The following is a 16,514-nucleotide window of genomic DNA, read 5'->3' on the forward strand; positions in this document are numbered from 1 at the left end:
CACAATGGACGTGTCAGAGATGCTGCAGAGCCCTGGAGGCTGGCGATGGTTCTGGAACCCTCCGCTGTCTGGGGCATCCGTTTAGTTCCCGGTGACCCTGCAGTGTAAACACTGAGGCGTCTCATGTAAATGTGCCAATTTACCTTCTCACTCAGCGTGTCAGAATGTCTACTCTGTGCTTGCGTTTCTCTCTCTGAACTGACACAGGCCTCCACATCTACTGTACATGACGTCTTCCTCATTCCTTCTGTGTCTCTGGCTAATGATGTGCCATGCTCCATCACTCTTTGATGTTGAGTTGCTGCTGAAAGGGATGAGTGTGTGTGTGTGGCGCGCTGAATGGCTACACAAACGTACAACACAGGCCTGCTTCATGTCTTGTCAGTGAGCAGCCTTTTGAAGGCCCTCTAATGATACAGCTGCTGCTCCCCTGGTGAGAACTCCTGAATGGTCCCCAGGCTCTGAACGCATGCACACACACACACACACACACACGCACATACACACGCGCACACACACGAACATGCACACACACACGCACGCACGCATACCCACACACACACACACACACACACGCACCCACACACACACTCGAACACACACACACAAACATGCACACAAGTACATTCTGAACACGCGCACACACACTAAATCGAGCCTCTTCTCTCTCATGCTTTGCCTCTGAAGCTGTCTCTCTTGTTCTCTCCATGCAAGTTCATGTTTTCATCTGGATGTTCCCTTTTATCAGTGACACACAGTACTGTACAAAAGTCTTAGGCATAAATAAAATAATAATTATATTAGTAAAGCAAAAACGCTTTAAGAAATAATGACATGAAACCAAATGTTTCCCAACTTGCACTTTGATTCTGCTGCACAAATACAGAACACAACTTGTTTAAATACTTGAGACAATATTATGTAAAAACTATTGAGTGCCTTAGACTTTTGCACTGTCTGTTAATGTGTGTGTGCTTAAGGTTGTGTGTGTTGTTCAGGCGATGTAACGGTTCAGAGATAACTAGCCCTGGATGAGGGGGGCTTACCATTTGGTTGAAGGTGTTGCCATGGTCACAGACAATCTTAGGAAATTGGGTCAACCCTCTTTGGTCCCAATGGAAGAACCTTTGGGTGATTACAATCCAGTGGGAAAACAGAAGTGATAAAGTGTGTGTGTGTGTGCATGATGATAAAAGCACATGACGACAGGAAAGGTCAGAGGTCATTAGTGTTCTACCTCGTCTCTCATAAGATGATCTGACCCTTTAGAATAGAACTGGTTTTGGATTGTCTAATCGTTTTGGGTTTTGCTAAGGGTTTTGCTAACCCAGTGTTCGTTGTATGTTTGTGTGTATTTTCATGTGGTTATAGTGTTTATGTATTATCTGTGGTCACGTCCATGGATATGAGAGAGTTTATTAAACAGAAGGTATGTGATTGTGTGTGTGAAGGTGTGTGTGTGCCTGTGTGTGTGTTCATGTGGTTATTGTTTTTATAGCTAATCTGAGGTCCTGGGGATAGAGATAAGGATGAGGATGGTGGTGAAAGTGTTTATTAAACGCAAGGTGTGTGTAAGGGTGTGTATCTGTGGAGATCCTTGATTAAATTGATGGGGGTTGTTTACTCACAAAGAGGTGTGTGTGTCTGTGGAGATTCTTGATTAAACTGATGGTGGTTGTTTACGCCCACACCAAGGTGTGTTTGTGTGTGTGTGGGTAGACTCCTGTGTGCGTGTGTGAGGGTTATTCATCAAACTTTGTCACCATGTTTCAATATCAGGACCTCAGTATTTATTTATATATTTATCCATGCATCTATATATCAATCAACACACCTAAACAGCTCAACTGTCTGTCCAATCAGACACATTCTCTATGAGGGAGGGGTCACCAAGAAGGAAGTAATTGAACCGTTCCGACCGGTTTGGCCCCCCAGATTGTGTGTGTCTCTGACTTGGGTAGATGGGGGGGGAGTGCTGTGTGTGTGTGTGTGTGTGTTTGTATGAAACTGTGTGTGTTGGTTTCCCCCAGAGTGTGAGAGCTGCTTAATTAAAACATAAGGTGGGTATGAACCTAGGTGTGAGACCCCCCTGCCCCACGGGTGTGTCCAGGTGGGAATCTTTCGGGGGCTGGGGTTATCACCTAAACTGTGTACGGTGTTAATGAACATTTCAGTGAAGGGGCAAGGTTGCCAGATTGAGCTCTGTGTCATTATATATCCCCCCCAACCTGCTCAGGACGATAGCTCAGAACTTGGGGTGGTTGAGGTCAGCGGAGGGAGGTGTGTATGAAGAGGAAAATGAAGCAGAGAATGAGGAGCGGAAGGAGAGCTGGGCTGGAGGGAGTATGTGAACCACAGGACAGTGTGTGTTGGTTTTAGTGCGACACAATTAGTGTGAGAAGGTTGTGGCTACACACACACATATACATTGGTGCCCTAGAGCCATGGTTGTACTTGGAGTACCTTTTGCGCTTCTGGTTAGTGCCGACCCCCACCACTCTATCTCACTTCTCTCCACAAACTCCTCCCTCACCCCCCCCACCCCCCCCTTCTCACTTCCTCTCTGTCCACCCTCGATCCAGCCTCTATTTGCCTGTTCACACACTCATCTGGAACTGGTTCAGCAAACATGACCCAATGAGGACACACACGCGTGCACAGGCACACACACACGCAAAGGAGTGATTACATCTGGTCGCAGTCAGAGGAACCTGTCCTGTATCAGTCATTTAGCGCATGGCTAACCACATTGATAACACATTGATATTCAGGAAAGGGTGAGAGAGAGAGTGAGGGAGTGGATGGGGGGGAGAGAGACCAATAGGAAGGAGGAGAGGAGGGGCAGGAGGAAGAGAGAAGGGGGAAGGTGGGTGAGGAAGGGAGGGGAGGGAGAGGGCATAGAGAGGTGAAAGGGAAAGAGCTCAAGTGCCTGATTAAATGTTTGCTGCTACACTTGTTTTTGTCATTGTCACAAAGTCATTGGGCGGAGGTGTGTGTGTGTGTGTGTGTGTGTGCGCGCGCTGTGAGGGGTGTTTTTTTAATCACCACAGCAGCTGTATTTATCGTCACCTGTGGCCAGCTTCCGATGCTCTCCTCAGGGCTCCCGAGCTGAGACGTCACCCTCACGGGCACAACGGCTGCAGGTGGCCGGGGCTTAGTGATGTCATCGCGGTGCAGGCACGGCTGTCGTCAGCGGCAACACTAATCAGAGTTGATCAGCATGCTGCAACGCCCAACTGGGCTGCTGTGGGCCACGAGAGAGAGAGAGAGAGAGAGAGAGAGAGAGAGAGAGAGAGAGAGAGAGAGAGAGAGAGCGAGCATGATGGGAGGGAGGGGATAACGACAGAAGAGGCCAGTCTCTCTGACTATCCTGCTAGTCTCCTAATGGTGGACTCTTATCAGTCTGTCTGGCATGTGGCGGAATGGGATGTATGTGTACTGATGTGTGCCTTGTTGTGCTACCGTGTGTATACGCGTATGTGTGTGCGCCTCACAAGATGGTTATCAACAGTTGTGTACCTGGAGGTTTGTCATTGAAGGCCTGTGATAAGAATGATCTCCACTCTGACACTGGCCTCGGGTAAACTCCTGTCTGGCTACAGAATCTTCAGAAAGATGTTTCCCTAAGCTATGAAGCAGCTTGGAAGCAGGTTGTACCGTCCTGGTCCATGACTAAAGGTAGAGAGTCTGTTCATGTGTGCTGTGATAACGATAAACAAGTTAATCCTCCTTATTATGTGTTTGTTCAATGACCAGCGGGCTTGGGGTGTTTCGCTCGGGAGAGAGAGAGATGTAGGAAGAGGTGGATCAAAACATCCAAGTGTTTGAGGTTGTGAGGGAGGACTGGAGAGAGGGTGGAAAGCTCAGAGGGAGGGAGGTTAAAGGGGGGTGCTGCCAGAAGGGATTCCAGCCTGTCAACTAGCTTCCCCTCACACGTTCACATCTCCACTCAGGAAGCCATCGGGCTGCCGGGAACAGGCTTCCTCTCCTCTCTGTTCTCCACTTCCTCTCATTCTGTCTTCCATCCTCTCCTTCGAGATACAGCCTCCACCTGTCCATCGCGCGCTCTCTCTCTCTTTCTCCCCCTCTCTCTCTCTCCCCCTCTCTCTCTCTCTCATCCGACTTCAGAGGACTGGTGCACTCGTTAAAGTGCCCCTCCCCCTCCTCCTCCTCCTCAAATGCAGTGCTTTCAGGAGCTGGGCAGGTCAGAGCTCCATATGGATTAGGTACTGTTGTGTCATGGAGGGCCTGGCTGGGAGGAGACCACCAGTCAGGAAGCTGGATCCCGATGGAGCCCCTTGTTTCTGTCACTATGGGGTTTGGTGATCCTCTCAGGGTAGAGGCTGTGCTCTTTACAGTGGTTCTGGTTGATTTGTAATCTTATTTTCTGGCTTTGATTTGTTTCCCTCTATCAATTTACCCCAAAGAGATTATTATTTAATCTACATAATGGATTATCGTGTAGAACCTGACGTCTCTACAGCATTATCTTCGGAAATTTTTTCTGAATTTAGATTGAGATTATTGTTGGTTGTCTTGACATGTAGCCAAGATCTTTGGTTTAAACGTCAAGCAGGGTTTTGTTTTATTACAGATGAGGAGAGTGGATTTATTTGACACCGTAGAGAACATCTCCATCTCTGCAGACTCTTTTAACTGGGATTAAGAATAAACTACTAAAGATTATACCTCTTATCCTCTAAAGTCTAAACCAAAGTAAGGAAGTTAACTTGTTAGGGCTTGTCCAAAATGCTTCTGAAAGGAAGTGGATCTCTGATTGAAATATGGAACATGAGGGGAGGGGGAGGGAGGGAGATGCTGGGGAGGGGGAGGAAGGGGGATGCTGGGGAGGGGGAGGGAGGGGGATGCTGGGGAGGGGGAGGAAGGGGGATGCTGGGGAGGGGGATGCTGGGGAGGGGAGGCAGGAGAGAGGGTATTTGTGAGGAGGAGTATGCGAGGATCAATGGTGATTAAACTAGTTATCTCGAGTAATGACAGGAACACCCTCTGTCCCTGTCTACCATCTAACAGGCCTTTCATGTCTGATAGCAGACTAATGTCTCATCTCCATGCTGCTGTGCTGCACCCTGGTTAGGCCCCATATTCATCAAGATGTTTGTGTGTTATTCTAGCTGAACTCTAAGCCTCTGTTCAAACACATTTGTCTTATTGTACCTATGATAACCTGGCTAATTGGCTGTGTTTACTTGAAGTGGATTGCTTATCTCAACCCCATGTGTGTCTCCAGTTGCGTCTCATCTAAGTGTTTTTAGATTAGTGCCGCTGAATGAAGAACAGGTGACTCATGGTCTTATAAACATATAAAATCATTCTGGGACAATTAAACCATTAAAACTTTTGAGTGTTTACATTTGGGTCTTCCAAATGTCCCAGATGCCTCTCGTCCAAATGCAAACCCGTAGATGGCAGTGTTTCCATGGTGCCCTCTGTGCTCTGTCCTGATTGGCCGAGCGAGTGAGAGGGCAGAGATCAGAGAGCCACTGACATCTCTCCGTAATGTAGATGTACTGTTACAGCCTGCTCCCAAATGAGATGTCCACTGTTTAATGGTCTGGAGTAACATGAAGCTGTGTTGCTGACCTTGTAGACCAGCCGCCCGCCCCACCAGAACACTGTCACCAGACATGGAACACTAGCACTGACTAATGACACTGATGATAGACACTCAGACCAATCACTCCTCCTCTGTGTCCTGCCTCTGCTCTCTTCTTCTTTTTCTCTACTCCTCCTCCTCCTCCTCTCCTCGCCTCTCTTTTTTCTCCGCTTCTCCTCTCTCCTCGACTCTTCTCTCCTTTTCTCCTCCTCTCTCTTCTCTCCTTTTCTCCTCCTCTCTTCTCTCCTTTTCTCCTCCTCTCTCCTCTTCATTACTGCTCTCCCGCTTTTTCTTCTCTACGGCAATGAACGTTTCTTTTGCCTTTCCTCCTTCACCTGTTCTCATCCTGTTCTTTCTCTCCTCTCGTGGATCTCTCAATTAAAGCAGGTCTTTGTTCCGTAGACCATAGAAAGGCAGTGGTGTGTGTCATTTCTGATTATACATTATTTATTTGCACAAAGACAAAAGACCAAAAGGTTCTTATTATAAAAGGAGATGTCAACCTATATCGTGTGCTACTGTTCACTTTAAGTTGTGTGTCTGTCGGTCTGCCTGTCAGAAAGGGAGAGAGAGCTAGAGGAAAGGACACTAGATATAGTGAAGGATTTTCAGTTAATGATGGTAATAATGAGTGATGCACAATGTGATGCCCCCCCCTGAACACACACACACACAGAGATAAACACGTGTGTGTGTGTTGAGTGGTAATGTGTGTTGGATGGCCGTAAATGTGCTTAGTGTTCTCTGGGAGGCTCTGACCCTGTCCAGTGTGGACTTCCTCTTGAGCAGTTTGGGTGTGTATGAGAGAGAAAGAGAGAGACACTCCTTGTCTTCTCTCACTGTCATAATAGCCTGGTGATAACATCTGAATAGCACACAGCCTTCTCTGCCAGTCCTGATAGCAAGCTTTTCTCCCCTTCTCTTTTTCTTTCTTTCTTTCTCTCCTCTCCTCTCCTCTCCCCTCTTCCCCTCCCTCTTTTTCTCTCCATTTCACTCTCTCACCCCCTCTCCTTAAAATAGGAAAGGTCTAAATTACACTTGCTAATGGAATGCCTCAGCACTGTTACTCGCCTCTCTTTCATTCTATATCAGTGAGGGAGCACATTTCGTTTGATACATAATGGAAGGACTGTTCTTATCTACTGTTAAAGAGAGGAGTGATGACGGAGCCTCATTGGAACTTCTGAAAATGATAGGAGGAAGAAGGAAAGCTCTCCTCTCTACCCTCCTCTCTCCTGGACAGTCTGGACTAGCTAACAGATGGGAACATCAATTTTTGATATGCACACGGCTTCAGCAGAGCTGTCTTCTGTTGGCCACAGACAGTAGACCAAGGCTCAGTCCCCCAGCACAACAGCAGCATATGTCAATTACTACCAGCACTTCGGATATGGTCCCAGAATATTTCCATCACAACTTTATTTCAATTACTCTGAATATGTACCCAGAAAAGACTATAGCCAGCGGGCCTATCTGTTTTTGTGCCTTGTCCATATGTGATCGAGTGTGTGTTAGCAATCTGGTGTGTTTTTGCGGGCGTAGTCTCTGATGTATATAAGGGTTTGAAGGAGAAGCGTGTGTCTTCTACGCTAGATGTTGGAATAATTGATTTGACCCAGTTTAACATTTGCCATTAGTCATCTGCTGCCTTGCATTAAATGACGCCGCAGAGGCAAATTAATTGTCTGTGTAAAAAGCTCTCTGCTCTCTCCTTCACTTTCTATCACCCTCTCTCTCTCTCTCTCTCTCTCTCTCTCTCTCTCTCTCTCTCTCTCTCTCTCTCTCTCTCTCTCTCTCTCTCTCTCTCTCTCTCTTTTTTCTCTCCCTGTCTCTCTCTCTCTCTCTCTCTCTCTCTCTCTCTCTCTCTCTCTCTCTCTCTCTCTCTCTCTGTCTCTCTCTCTCTCTAGCTCTCAGTCTGTAGAAAGAGGAAGGCAATGCCGGGCCCTTTTTAACAGCTCTCAGACTATTAACACAATAACCAAAAAGTAATTAGATTGACTTTTTAATATGGCAGTCAATTAACAACGCCATGGCGACAGGCGGCCACAGAAAAAGAGAGAGGCGGAGAGAGAGATAGAGAGAGGGAGATAGGGAGGGAGAGAGGTAGAGGGAGGGAGAGAGGTAGAGGGGGAGGGAAGGAAGGAGAGAGAGAGGGAGGGAGAGAGGGAATTAGAGAGGAGGCGGAGACTGTCAGCAGACTTATGTCTCTCTCTTCCTGGTGAGAGAGGGGGGGGGTTTGTTTACCTGACAGCATTTACTCATTGGCTAAGTGGTGAGGGCATGGCAGATGCAGATGACACTACTCTGGACCCTTGGTAGATCATCACTGGAGAGATCAGCCTCTGCAAAACCTAGTTGGAGATAGGTTCACGTGCCATGGTCTGGGACATAGAAATGTCAACCCTACCCCTGATATGCTCCATGGTGACCTAGTGTGTGAGACGGTGTGTGTGTGTTGTGGGGAGAGAGAGGGAGCACCCTGGCATCCAGGATCTGTGTCAGGTTTATGTGTAGTGTGTCTCGGCGGAGTGCTGTGTGTACTGTGTGTACTGAACACTTTGCAAATTTGTTTGTGTGAACATGCTAATTCATTGGAGAAAGAGCGAGAGAGAGTGCGTGTGTGTGCGTGTGTGTGAATGCTTAATAAGTCATTTTAATAGGCTGCAGCACCATGAGCTCTGATGTTGTTCAGCTGAGACATTTTTGGGTCATTTTTTTTTTTCTTCTGAATAATTGCTTTGATCATGAGAATAATGAGGTTTTCCCTATTCTAGCATATGGAACACACTCACAGACACACAATCACACATTCACACATGGTCAGCAGACATTGACAGGACACACACGTTTGCACAAACCACAGAAGCGCTCCCCTCTCTCTCAGCCCTCAAGTGATACCCAGCAGAAGAACAGGAGAGATCAGCTTCAGGTCATAAATACAGGAGATGGATTTCCCATAATACACACTGGCCATAATAAACATTTTAAATAGGAACCTGGATCTCAAAATAACCACCTAGTTCTACTCAAATACAATTACTCCCCTTTCAAAACAAATCACAACATGTTGCCCACTGAGTACACGCTACATATCACAACTCTGAGTTTTTTGGAGAGCTGATTCTGTAGCTTTCTCGGGCGTTTCAGCTGAACGAACCCAGCCAGGGGCTGAGATCAGGTTTCCAGACGAGAGAAATCTTTGACAACTTGTTTTTCTGATGGCTTTGTGTGATCTCCGCCTGTGAGATGAAGATGAGATCACACAGGGCTGGTCTGGAGATGCTGCTGGGAGGAGGAGGGGGAGTGGAGAGGGAGTGGAGTGAGGAGGGGAGTGGAGAGGGAGGAGGAGGAATGGAGAGGGAGTACAGTGAGGAGGAGTGGGAGAGGAGAGGGAGAGGGAACACTCAAACCTTGTTGTGCCTGGTGCTGCAGCAGTGTGGACCTGTGGGGGGGTGCACAACAAACAATACCCCCAGCCAGCCAGCCAGGCAGCCCCTGGGTGAGGTGAACAGTAGGAGAAGAGAGCTGCAGAGCAGTTTACTACACGTGTGCATGCACGCTCACAGCAGTCAAGCACCTCTTCATGTCGAGGGGAGGAGAGACTCATGGTGTCCATTCTTTCTGCAACAAGTGGACCCTTCACTCCGCCCCCCCCCCCCCCCCCCCCCCCCCTGAATACTTTCACGTTGACTCACTTATTTACTAGTGAGTGACTACAAGCAAAAACAGCTTTAAACATTGTAAATGTACAGTTCCTGGGTTTTGGAAATGGCCCAGAGTTGTTTGACAGTATTGGTTAGTTTGCCTGTCCACCAGATAGTCTTCTGCCCTAGTTGTTGACTACAGGAGAAATTAGTTGTAAAGGAATTGTGACGCTGTCACTGTGTCCAGCTACATTCACTAATCTGAGTTCTATACCATGAGCCGCTTTACCTTCTAACAATCAATACCTCAGTCTCACAGGCTTGGCTATAGTTTGGTGTTCACACCTCTCACACACACACTCACATATGTATACACTCATACACACACACTAGCACACACACACACACACACACACGCATTGATCGCCGTCATCAAAGCGTAGTGAATGGCGATTTTCCACACCTTCAGAGACTTGCTGTTTCACAGCAGAGGACACACTGTAAAATGCTTTTGGAATTGAGCTCTCTTTCTCCACTGTTTCCTGTTTTTTTTGTGTGTGTGTTTGTGTATTTGTGTGTGAGATGTTTGGTGTGCGATTACACGTCTGTGGATCAGATTCGCCTACTCCTTCAATTTGGCGCCATCAGTGCAGACAGTCTCTGATGGAGCGATAAGACAAACACCCACACACACACGCACACACACACACACACACCCTGACATACACGTACACTAATGCGCATACACAGCCTCACACACACTGTTGTTATCTGAATGGGAGATGCAGAGCTGTATGTGATTGGAAAATGAAGGAAGATTGCCTTCTGATTACCACATGTTAATTAACTCAGCATCTCCTGTCTTCTCCCTGTGGACTGCTTGGGTACGTGCTCCACTTACACTTCTAGGTGTGTGTTCCCACTTACATTCATGCATACTCAATTCTGGAATCCTAAGATATGTGTTTGTGTGTGTTCTCTGTTCTTCTCTGCTGGCCTCTTTGAAAGCATGGTGATGCCCCCGCGCTGCTATTTGAAAACATGGAACTAGAACCTGAGGCCATGACAGTGCTTTACTATAGATTTGACCAGTAAGTCTCCATTTAACAAAATCACATGTTTTCCCAGAGAGAACAGATTCGCAGGAGAGAATTGTAGAAGGTCTGGTGGTTGGGTTGTCCTGAGTGTTCGTCTGTGTGTGTGTGTGTCGGCAGCTCTGTGGCAGAGCAGCCTGGCTGGTCCATGCCTACGTGCTCTGTGGCAGAGTAGCCTGGCTGGTCCATGCCTACGTGCTCTGTGGCAAAGCGGCCTGGCTGGTCCATGCCTACGTGCTCTGTGGCAGAGTAGCCTGGCTGGTCCATGCCTACGTGCTCTGTGGCAGAGCGGCCTGGCTGGTCCATGCCTACGTGCTCTGTGGCAGAGCGGCCTGGCTGGTCCATGCCTACGTGCTCTGTGGCAGAGCGGCCTGGCTGGTCCATGCCTACGTGCTCTGTGGCAGAGCGGCCTGGCTGGTCCATGCCTACGTGCTCTGTGGCAGAGCGGCCTGGCTGGTCCATGCCTACGTGCTCTGTGGCAGAGCGGCCTGGCTGGTCCATGCCTACGTGCTCTGTGGCAGAGCGGCCTGGCTGGTCCATGCCTACGTGCTCTGTGGCAGAGTGGCCTGGCTGGTCCATGCCTACGTGCTCTGTGGCAGAGCGGCCTGGCTGGTCCATGCCTACGTGCTCTGTGGCAGAGTAGCCTGGCTGGTCCATGCCTACGTGCTCTGTGGCAGAGCGGCCTGGCTGGTCCATGCCTACGTGCTCTGTGGCAGAGTAGCCTGGCTGGTCCACGCTTACGTGCTCTGTGGCAGAGCGGCCTGGCTGGTCCATGCCTACGTGCTCTGTGGCAGAGCGGCCTGGCTGGTCCATGCCTACGTGCTCTGTGGCAGAGCGGCCTGGCTGGTCCATGCCTACGTGCTCTGTGGCAGAGTGGCCTGGCTGGTCCATGCCTACGTGCTCTGTGGCAGAGCGGCCTGGCTGGTCCATGCCTACGTGCTCTGTGGCAGAGTAGCCTGGCTGGTCCATGCCTACGTGCTCTGTGGCAGAGCGGCCTGGCTGGTCCATGCCTACGTGCTCTGTGGCAGAGTAGCCTGGCTGGTCCACGCTTACGTGCTCTGTGGCAGAGCGGCCTGGCTGGTCCATGCCTACGTGCTCTGTGGCAGAGCGGCCTGGCTGGTCCATGCCTACGTGCTCTGTGGCAGAGTAGCCTGGCTGGTCCATGCCTACGTGCTCTGTGGCAGAGCGGCCTGGCTGGTCCATGCCTACGTGCTCTGTGGCAGAGTAGCCTGGCTGGTCCATGCCTACGTGCTCTGTGGCAGAGTAGCCTGGCTGGTCCATGCCTACGTGCTCTGTGGCAGAGTAGCCTGGCTGGTCCATGCCTACGTGCTCTGTGGCAGAGTAGCCTGGCTGGTCCATGCCTACGTGCTCTGGATGCCTCTGCTGCTGCAGCTGCTCTGGATGCCCCGGAGAAGGCCCTGCTACAGAGACGGCTAATCTGTCTGTAACACACCCGCACACACACACACACACCACACACACACACACACACACATAGGCATGAGAAAGAGTTAGTAGGAAAAGGGCGGTGGGCTTCAGGACTGTTCTATTGTTGTTTTATCAGTTTTGTAAAACTCTTTCAGTCCCCATGCCTCTCTCTTTCTTTCACTCTCTCTACTGGATCTCTCTCTTTGGCTGTCTCCACCCCCTTTCTGAATCTCTCTTTCTCCCTCACACACACACAGCAGGGAGTTCCAGAGTATTTAGCCGAGAACTAAGGCCCGTCCTCAGGTCCTAGTTTCCTTGTAATTATTCATGAAGGTTCTCCTCGAACTCGGTTCCTCTGGGTTCACCCCTCTTTTGGAGAGAACTGTGTCCTGTGATGTCATGTTCCCTTCCTCCTAAAAGGTACTTTAGGTTACATGGCGAACTACTTACCTCCTATTCTCTGATGTCTCAGAGGCAATGGTGTTTTGTTTGATTGTGTCCTCTGTGTAAATGTGATGAGGGGTGTTGTGGAGGAATGTGCCACTTGTGTAAATGTGTTGTGGAGGATTGTGTCCCTGTTGAGGGGTGTTGTGGAGGATTCAGCTCCTTGTATCGATAGACATTCTTGCCTCCTCCTCTTCAGTTTTAGAGGAAGACCCTTGCTGAAGAGGCTCATTATGAGACACGTACACACACACCCACACACACGCACAAACTGAGGAGTCACATCATTAGCAGCCTTTGCTGTGAGAAATTCTGCCTAGTCAACTGGAAACTGAGGATATCTGGAAATGCTTGGAGTACAGTAATGTTGCTACACACACACATACACACAACATACACACAACACACACACCCTAGCAGACAGACAGCTGCTCAAATTACTGCTCAGTTAGTTCCGTTTTTACAGGCCAGCTGCTTTCCCGGTTTCTTAAGAGTTTCTAACATCTGCCTCTCCATCTCTGTATTTTTCCCCCATCTCCCTTTCTGTCGGAAACGCAGACACCAACACATGTGTTCTGCGTACATTGTGTGTGTGTTCGCTGTGTGTGTTACATTTTTAAGACCCTATCACTGTCAGGCAACAGAAACGCTAGTTTAAGTGAAAAACTCCGAGCTGAGGCAAATTAGAAGTGCACAGGGAAGTAGCTGTCAGCAATCCTGTGTGCGCGTGTGACGTGTAGACTATCAGCTTCCATCCTGAGCGTTGTGTGTATCTGTGTGTGTGTGTGTGTGTGTGTGAGGGTGAGAGGGAACAGAAAGTGCAGGAGAAAGGCGTTTCTATTGGAAGCGGGAAGATAAGCCAGGGGATTGCTGTGGCACAGGGCTCAGTGGAGGAGGCCGGATAATGATGTGTGGATGCTGTTCTTTAAAGGGTGTGTGTGTATATGTGTGTGTGTGTGTGTGTGTGTTGATTGACTTCATCCCCCTTTCTCCTATCAGTGGGCTCCTCAGACAGTGAGTCTCAGAGGAACAGCTTTGTTGAACATGGTCCACATCGTCATGTCCTCTCTCTGTCACTTCTGCCCCCTCTAGATCCACACACGCACTGTTTTTATGTTCAATAAGAAATATGTTATTCCTCCCATCTCCTCAGTTATTGTATTTTGTCAGCTAGTTTCTGTCTAGAATTGGTATGACACTTAAAAATGAATGTATTTTGGAAACTCCATCCTCCCCTTTCTGTGAACGCTAGACTTAACTTCCTGTGCATTCCAGTGTTGTATCTAAACCTGATTAAACCGTGTTGGTTTATGAGCGCTGTAGGCCTGCCTGGGACCATGTTACCCAGCTAGCCTCCAATAAAGAACTGTCTCCCCACACGGCCACCCTCACTGGGATTATGTGAGGACAGAACACTGGAGTTTGTCTCTTTGACAAAGTACCGAGGAAGTTTTGAGAAAGTCAGCTTTTGAAAGTGAATCAGTGTAATTAAAGAAAATGGCTCTCATAAATACTTGTTTACCGCCTCTTGCGAGACATGTAATAGCACTGGCTCCTCTCCCCCCCGCTGAGACAAGACGGTGTGTGTGTGCACGCTCGCTCTTCTCTACTGTCTTCAGCAGACAATTAGAGGTCCTATTGCATCTACCATCAAACAACTGCAGATTCTCACCTGAGTAGTGTGCTGTGTTCTAATGATATTTAACCTGCTTGCACTGCTCTTTCTTACCCAAGTAACAGTAGTATCTGCCTGTTCCCCCTCTCTCTCTCCCTCTTCCCCTTCCTTCTCTTTCTCTCTCACTTTCTCTCTCGGTTCCCTCCATCTCCCCCTTCTCTCTCTCTCCACCCAGCTCTGCCAATGTTGAGGCCCAGTGAGAGCCCCCCCCCGACCCCTCAGAACAGGTCGATGGGGGACATTGAGGAGCTGGCCGCCAGCTATGAACGCAAACTCATCGAGGTGAGTTTGCCTGCCTAGCATCCTTTACTTGAATAAAATGGTCCAATCAGAGTTGTGCATTGAGGTTTTCTTGGCTTCCCCGCCAATCATGTGCTATCTTTCTCCTGATGTCAGTACTGCCAGCAGCCTGGGCAGGAAACACTGTGTCTATATTCTAATGAGGCTGCCGGGATCATGAATAATGCATGACTCATTTTATATTTCTTTAATAAGAAATAATTCCGCTGGTGTTTGGAAAAACTATCCCCTCACTTATTCATGCGCATGTGTGTTTATGTATATTTCATGTTATTTACTTATTGATGTTCTCATTTGCTTAGCTGTCAGTCTCGCTAGGGAACCCCTCTAACATGTCCCTCTGTAAATCCCGGGTCAACGCCTTGATAGCTTTATTTAAACGTTCCTGTTGAAGCTACCGTTCTGTCTCATGTCCTTGGCTGACTGGTCTCCGCAGGTCATCTGGGCCAGGCCAGGGAGCCTGACAGCATTAGCTGCTAGCTAGCCATATCTGTTTGTTGTTGTTGGGTTTTATTATGCATGATGTCTGGAGGGTAGGAGGACGCGTGTCTGTAGCAGAAAACATCTAATAAAGTTTGATGGTTTTGTTTGGCGTTGGTAAAGTGTCAGGAGAGTTGTTATTAGATAGTGTGTGTTCATAATCGTTCCAGGGATAGGCTCCACACGGGCTCCTACATACATTTACATTTATGCATTTAGCAGACACTTTGATCCAACGCGACTTCCAAAAGAGAGCTTTACAAAAGTGCATAGGTCACTGATCATAACGAGTAGCCAAAACATCCTACACATCCACACTCAGCTCTGACGTACAGCTGTCATCACATAAGCCCCTAATGATATTTATAGGATGTCATACTTATGCAACTCGATGTATGGAAAGCAGTGAGTGGGTCTGTGTGTGAGTAATTCTTTGTCTTTGTGTGTGTGCATGCGCGTGTTCATCCTCTCTTCTTGTTGATCAATACACCGTACTGTGTGTGTGTGTGGGTGTGTGTGTGTGTGTGTGTGTGTGTGCATATCTGTGTGTGCATGGTAGAAGATAATAGATGTTCCTTCAGGGTCAGCTGCTGTTGTATGTTGTGCGAGGACATAGGCTGTCATGCATCTCGGATTAAACTCTGTTCACCCCTCAGCGCACCACACAGCTCACCCCTGCCCCAACACCTCCACCTCCTTCCCTCCTTCTCTTGCTCTCTTTCACCACCTCCCTCTCATCTCTCAACTGCAGTCCTTCCTTTTACCTCCACCTCCTCTCCCTCCCTCCCTCCCTCCCTCCCTCCCTCCCTCCCTCCCTCCCTCCCTCCCTCCCTCCCTCCCTTTGTCTCCCGCTCCCCACAAACTCACTATACTTTTCTACCTTCTACTCTTCCTCCTTTCTTTATCTTTCCCTCCTCTTTCTTCTTCTTTTTTTCCCTACCTACCCTGATTTTGTAATCTCTCTCCATCTCAGTTATAAGTGGAAATCCACATTTATTCTCCTGCTTTTTGGAGTGGTGTTCTAGAGTGTTGTGGAGCGTTCTAGAGTGTTGTGGAGCGTTCCAGAGTGTTGTGGAGCGTTCCAGAGTGTTGTTGAGAGTTAAAGGATGTGAAGATTAGGGTATTGCTACTACACTGACATGCTTGTGTGTGTGTGTTTGTGTTCTTATGCAAGTAGCGAGCGTTTCTGTTTGGTGCAGTATTACAAGAGATAGCCCAACAGTGGTTTATGGACCAATCCCTTTCTGGCTGGAGAGTGAAGAGATAGAGGACCAGAAAAAGAGAGTGCACAGAAGAAGGACAGAGAGAGAGAGAGAAAGAGGAGAGAGAGAGAGATAGAGACTGAGAGACTGAGAGAGAAGGAGCTACAGAGAGAGATAGTGAGAAAGAGACAGTGAGAGAGAGTGTCAGTAAGACAGAGAGGGAGGGAGAGAGAGATGTGGGGTCGGGGGTTCCTGTGGGATCCCAGGATCTTCTCTTTGATCTCCCTCCTCATTTATAATCCAACAGTGATCACACAACTATTACACATCCCACCACCAACTGCACGGACAAGCGCATGCACTCCAAACAGTTACACACAATCATCAACAGCCACAGATTTCTTTGTCTGTTGACCGTTTTCTCTTGGTTCCCTCTCCCTCTCCCTCTCCTTCGCCCTCGCCCTCTCTCTCTCTCCCTCCCTCCCTCCCCTCCCTCCCTCCCTCCCTCCCTCCCTCCCTCCCTCCCTCCCTCCCTCCCTCCCTCCCTCCCTCCCCCTCCCTCCCTCCCTCCCTCCCTCCCTCCCTCCCCCTCCCTCCCCTCGCCCTCGCGCCCTCGCCCTCTCCCTCTCCCTC

The 16,514-nt window shown here is 48.9% G+C and overlaps 1 protein-coding gene across 1 annotated transcript in view; it reads left to right on the plus strand.

The window, feature by feature from the left end:
- snx29 (sorting nexin 29) overlaps positions 1–16,514 on the plus strand; it is a 48,332-nt gene that overhangs the window by 11,169 nt on the left and 20,649 nt on the right. Inside the window, exon 15 of the mRNA XM_047031983.1 lies at positions 14,075–14,181. Coding sequence (XP_046887939.1) covers positions 14,075–14,181 — 107 coding nt within the window. The remainder of the gene's footprint in view (positions 1–14,074; positions 14,182–16,514) is intronic.

This window comes from Hypomesus transpacificus, chromosome 13 (assembly GCF_021917145.1).
Source record: "Hypomesus transpacificus isolate Combined female chromosome 13, fHypTra1, whole genome shotgun sequence".
In the NCBI taxonomy this organism is placed as follows: domain Eukaryota; kingdom Metazoa; phylum Chordata; class Actinopteri; order Osmeriformes; family Osmeridae; genus Hypomesus; species Hypomesus transpacificus.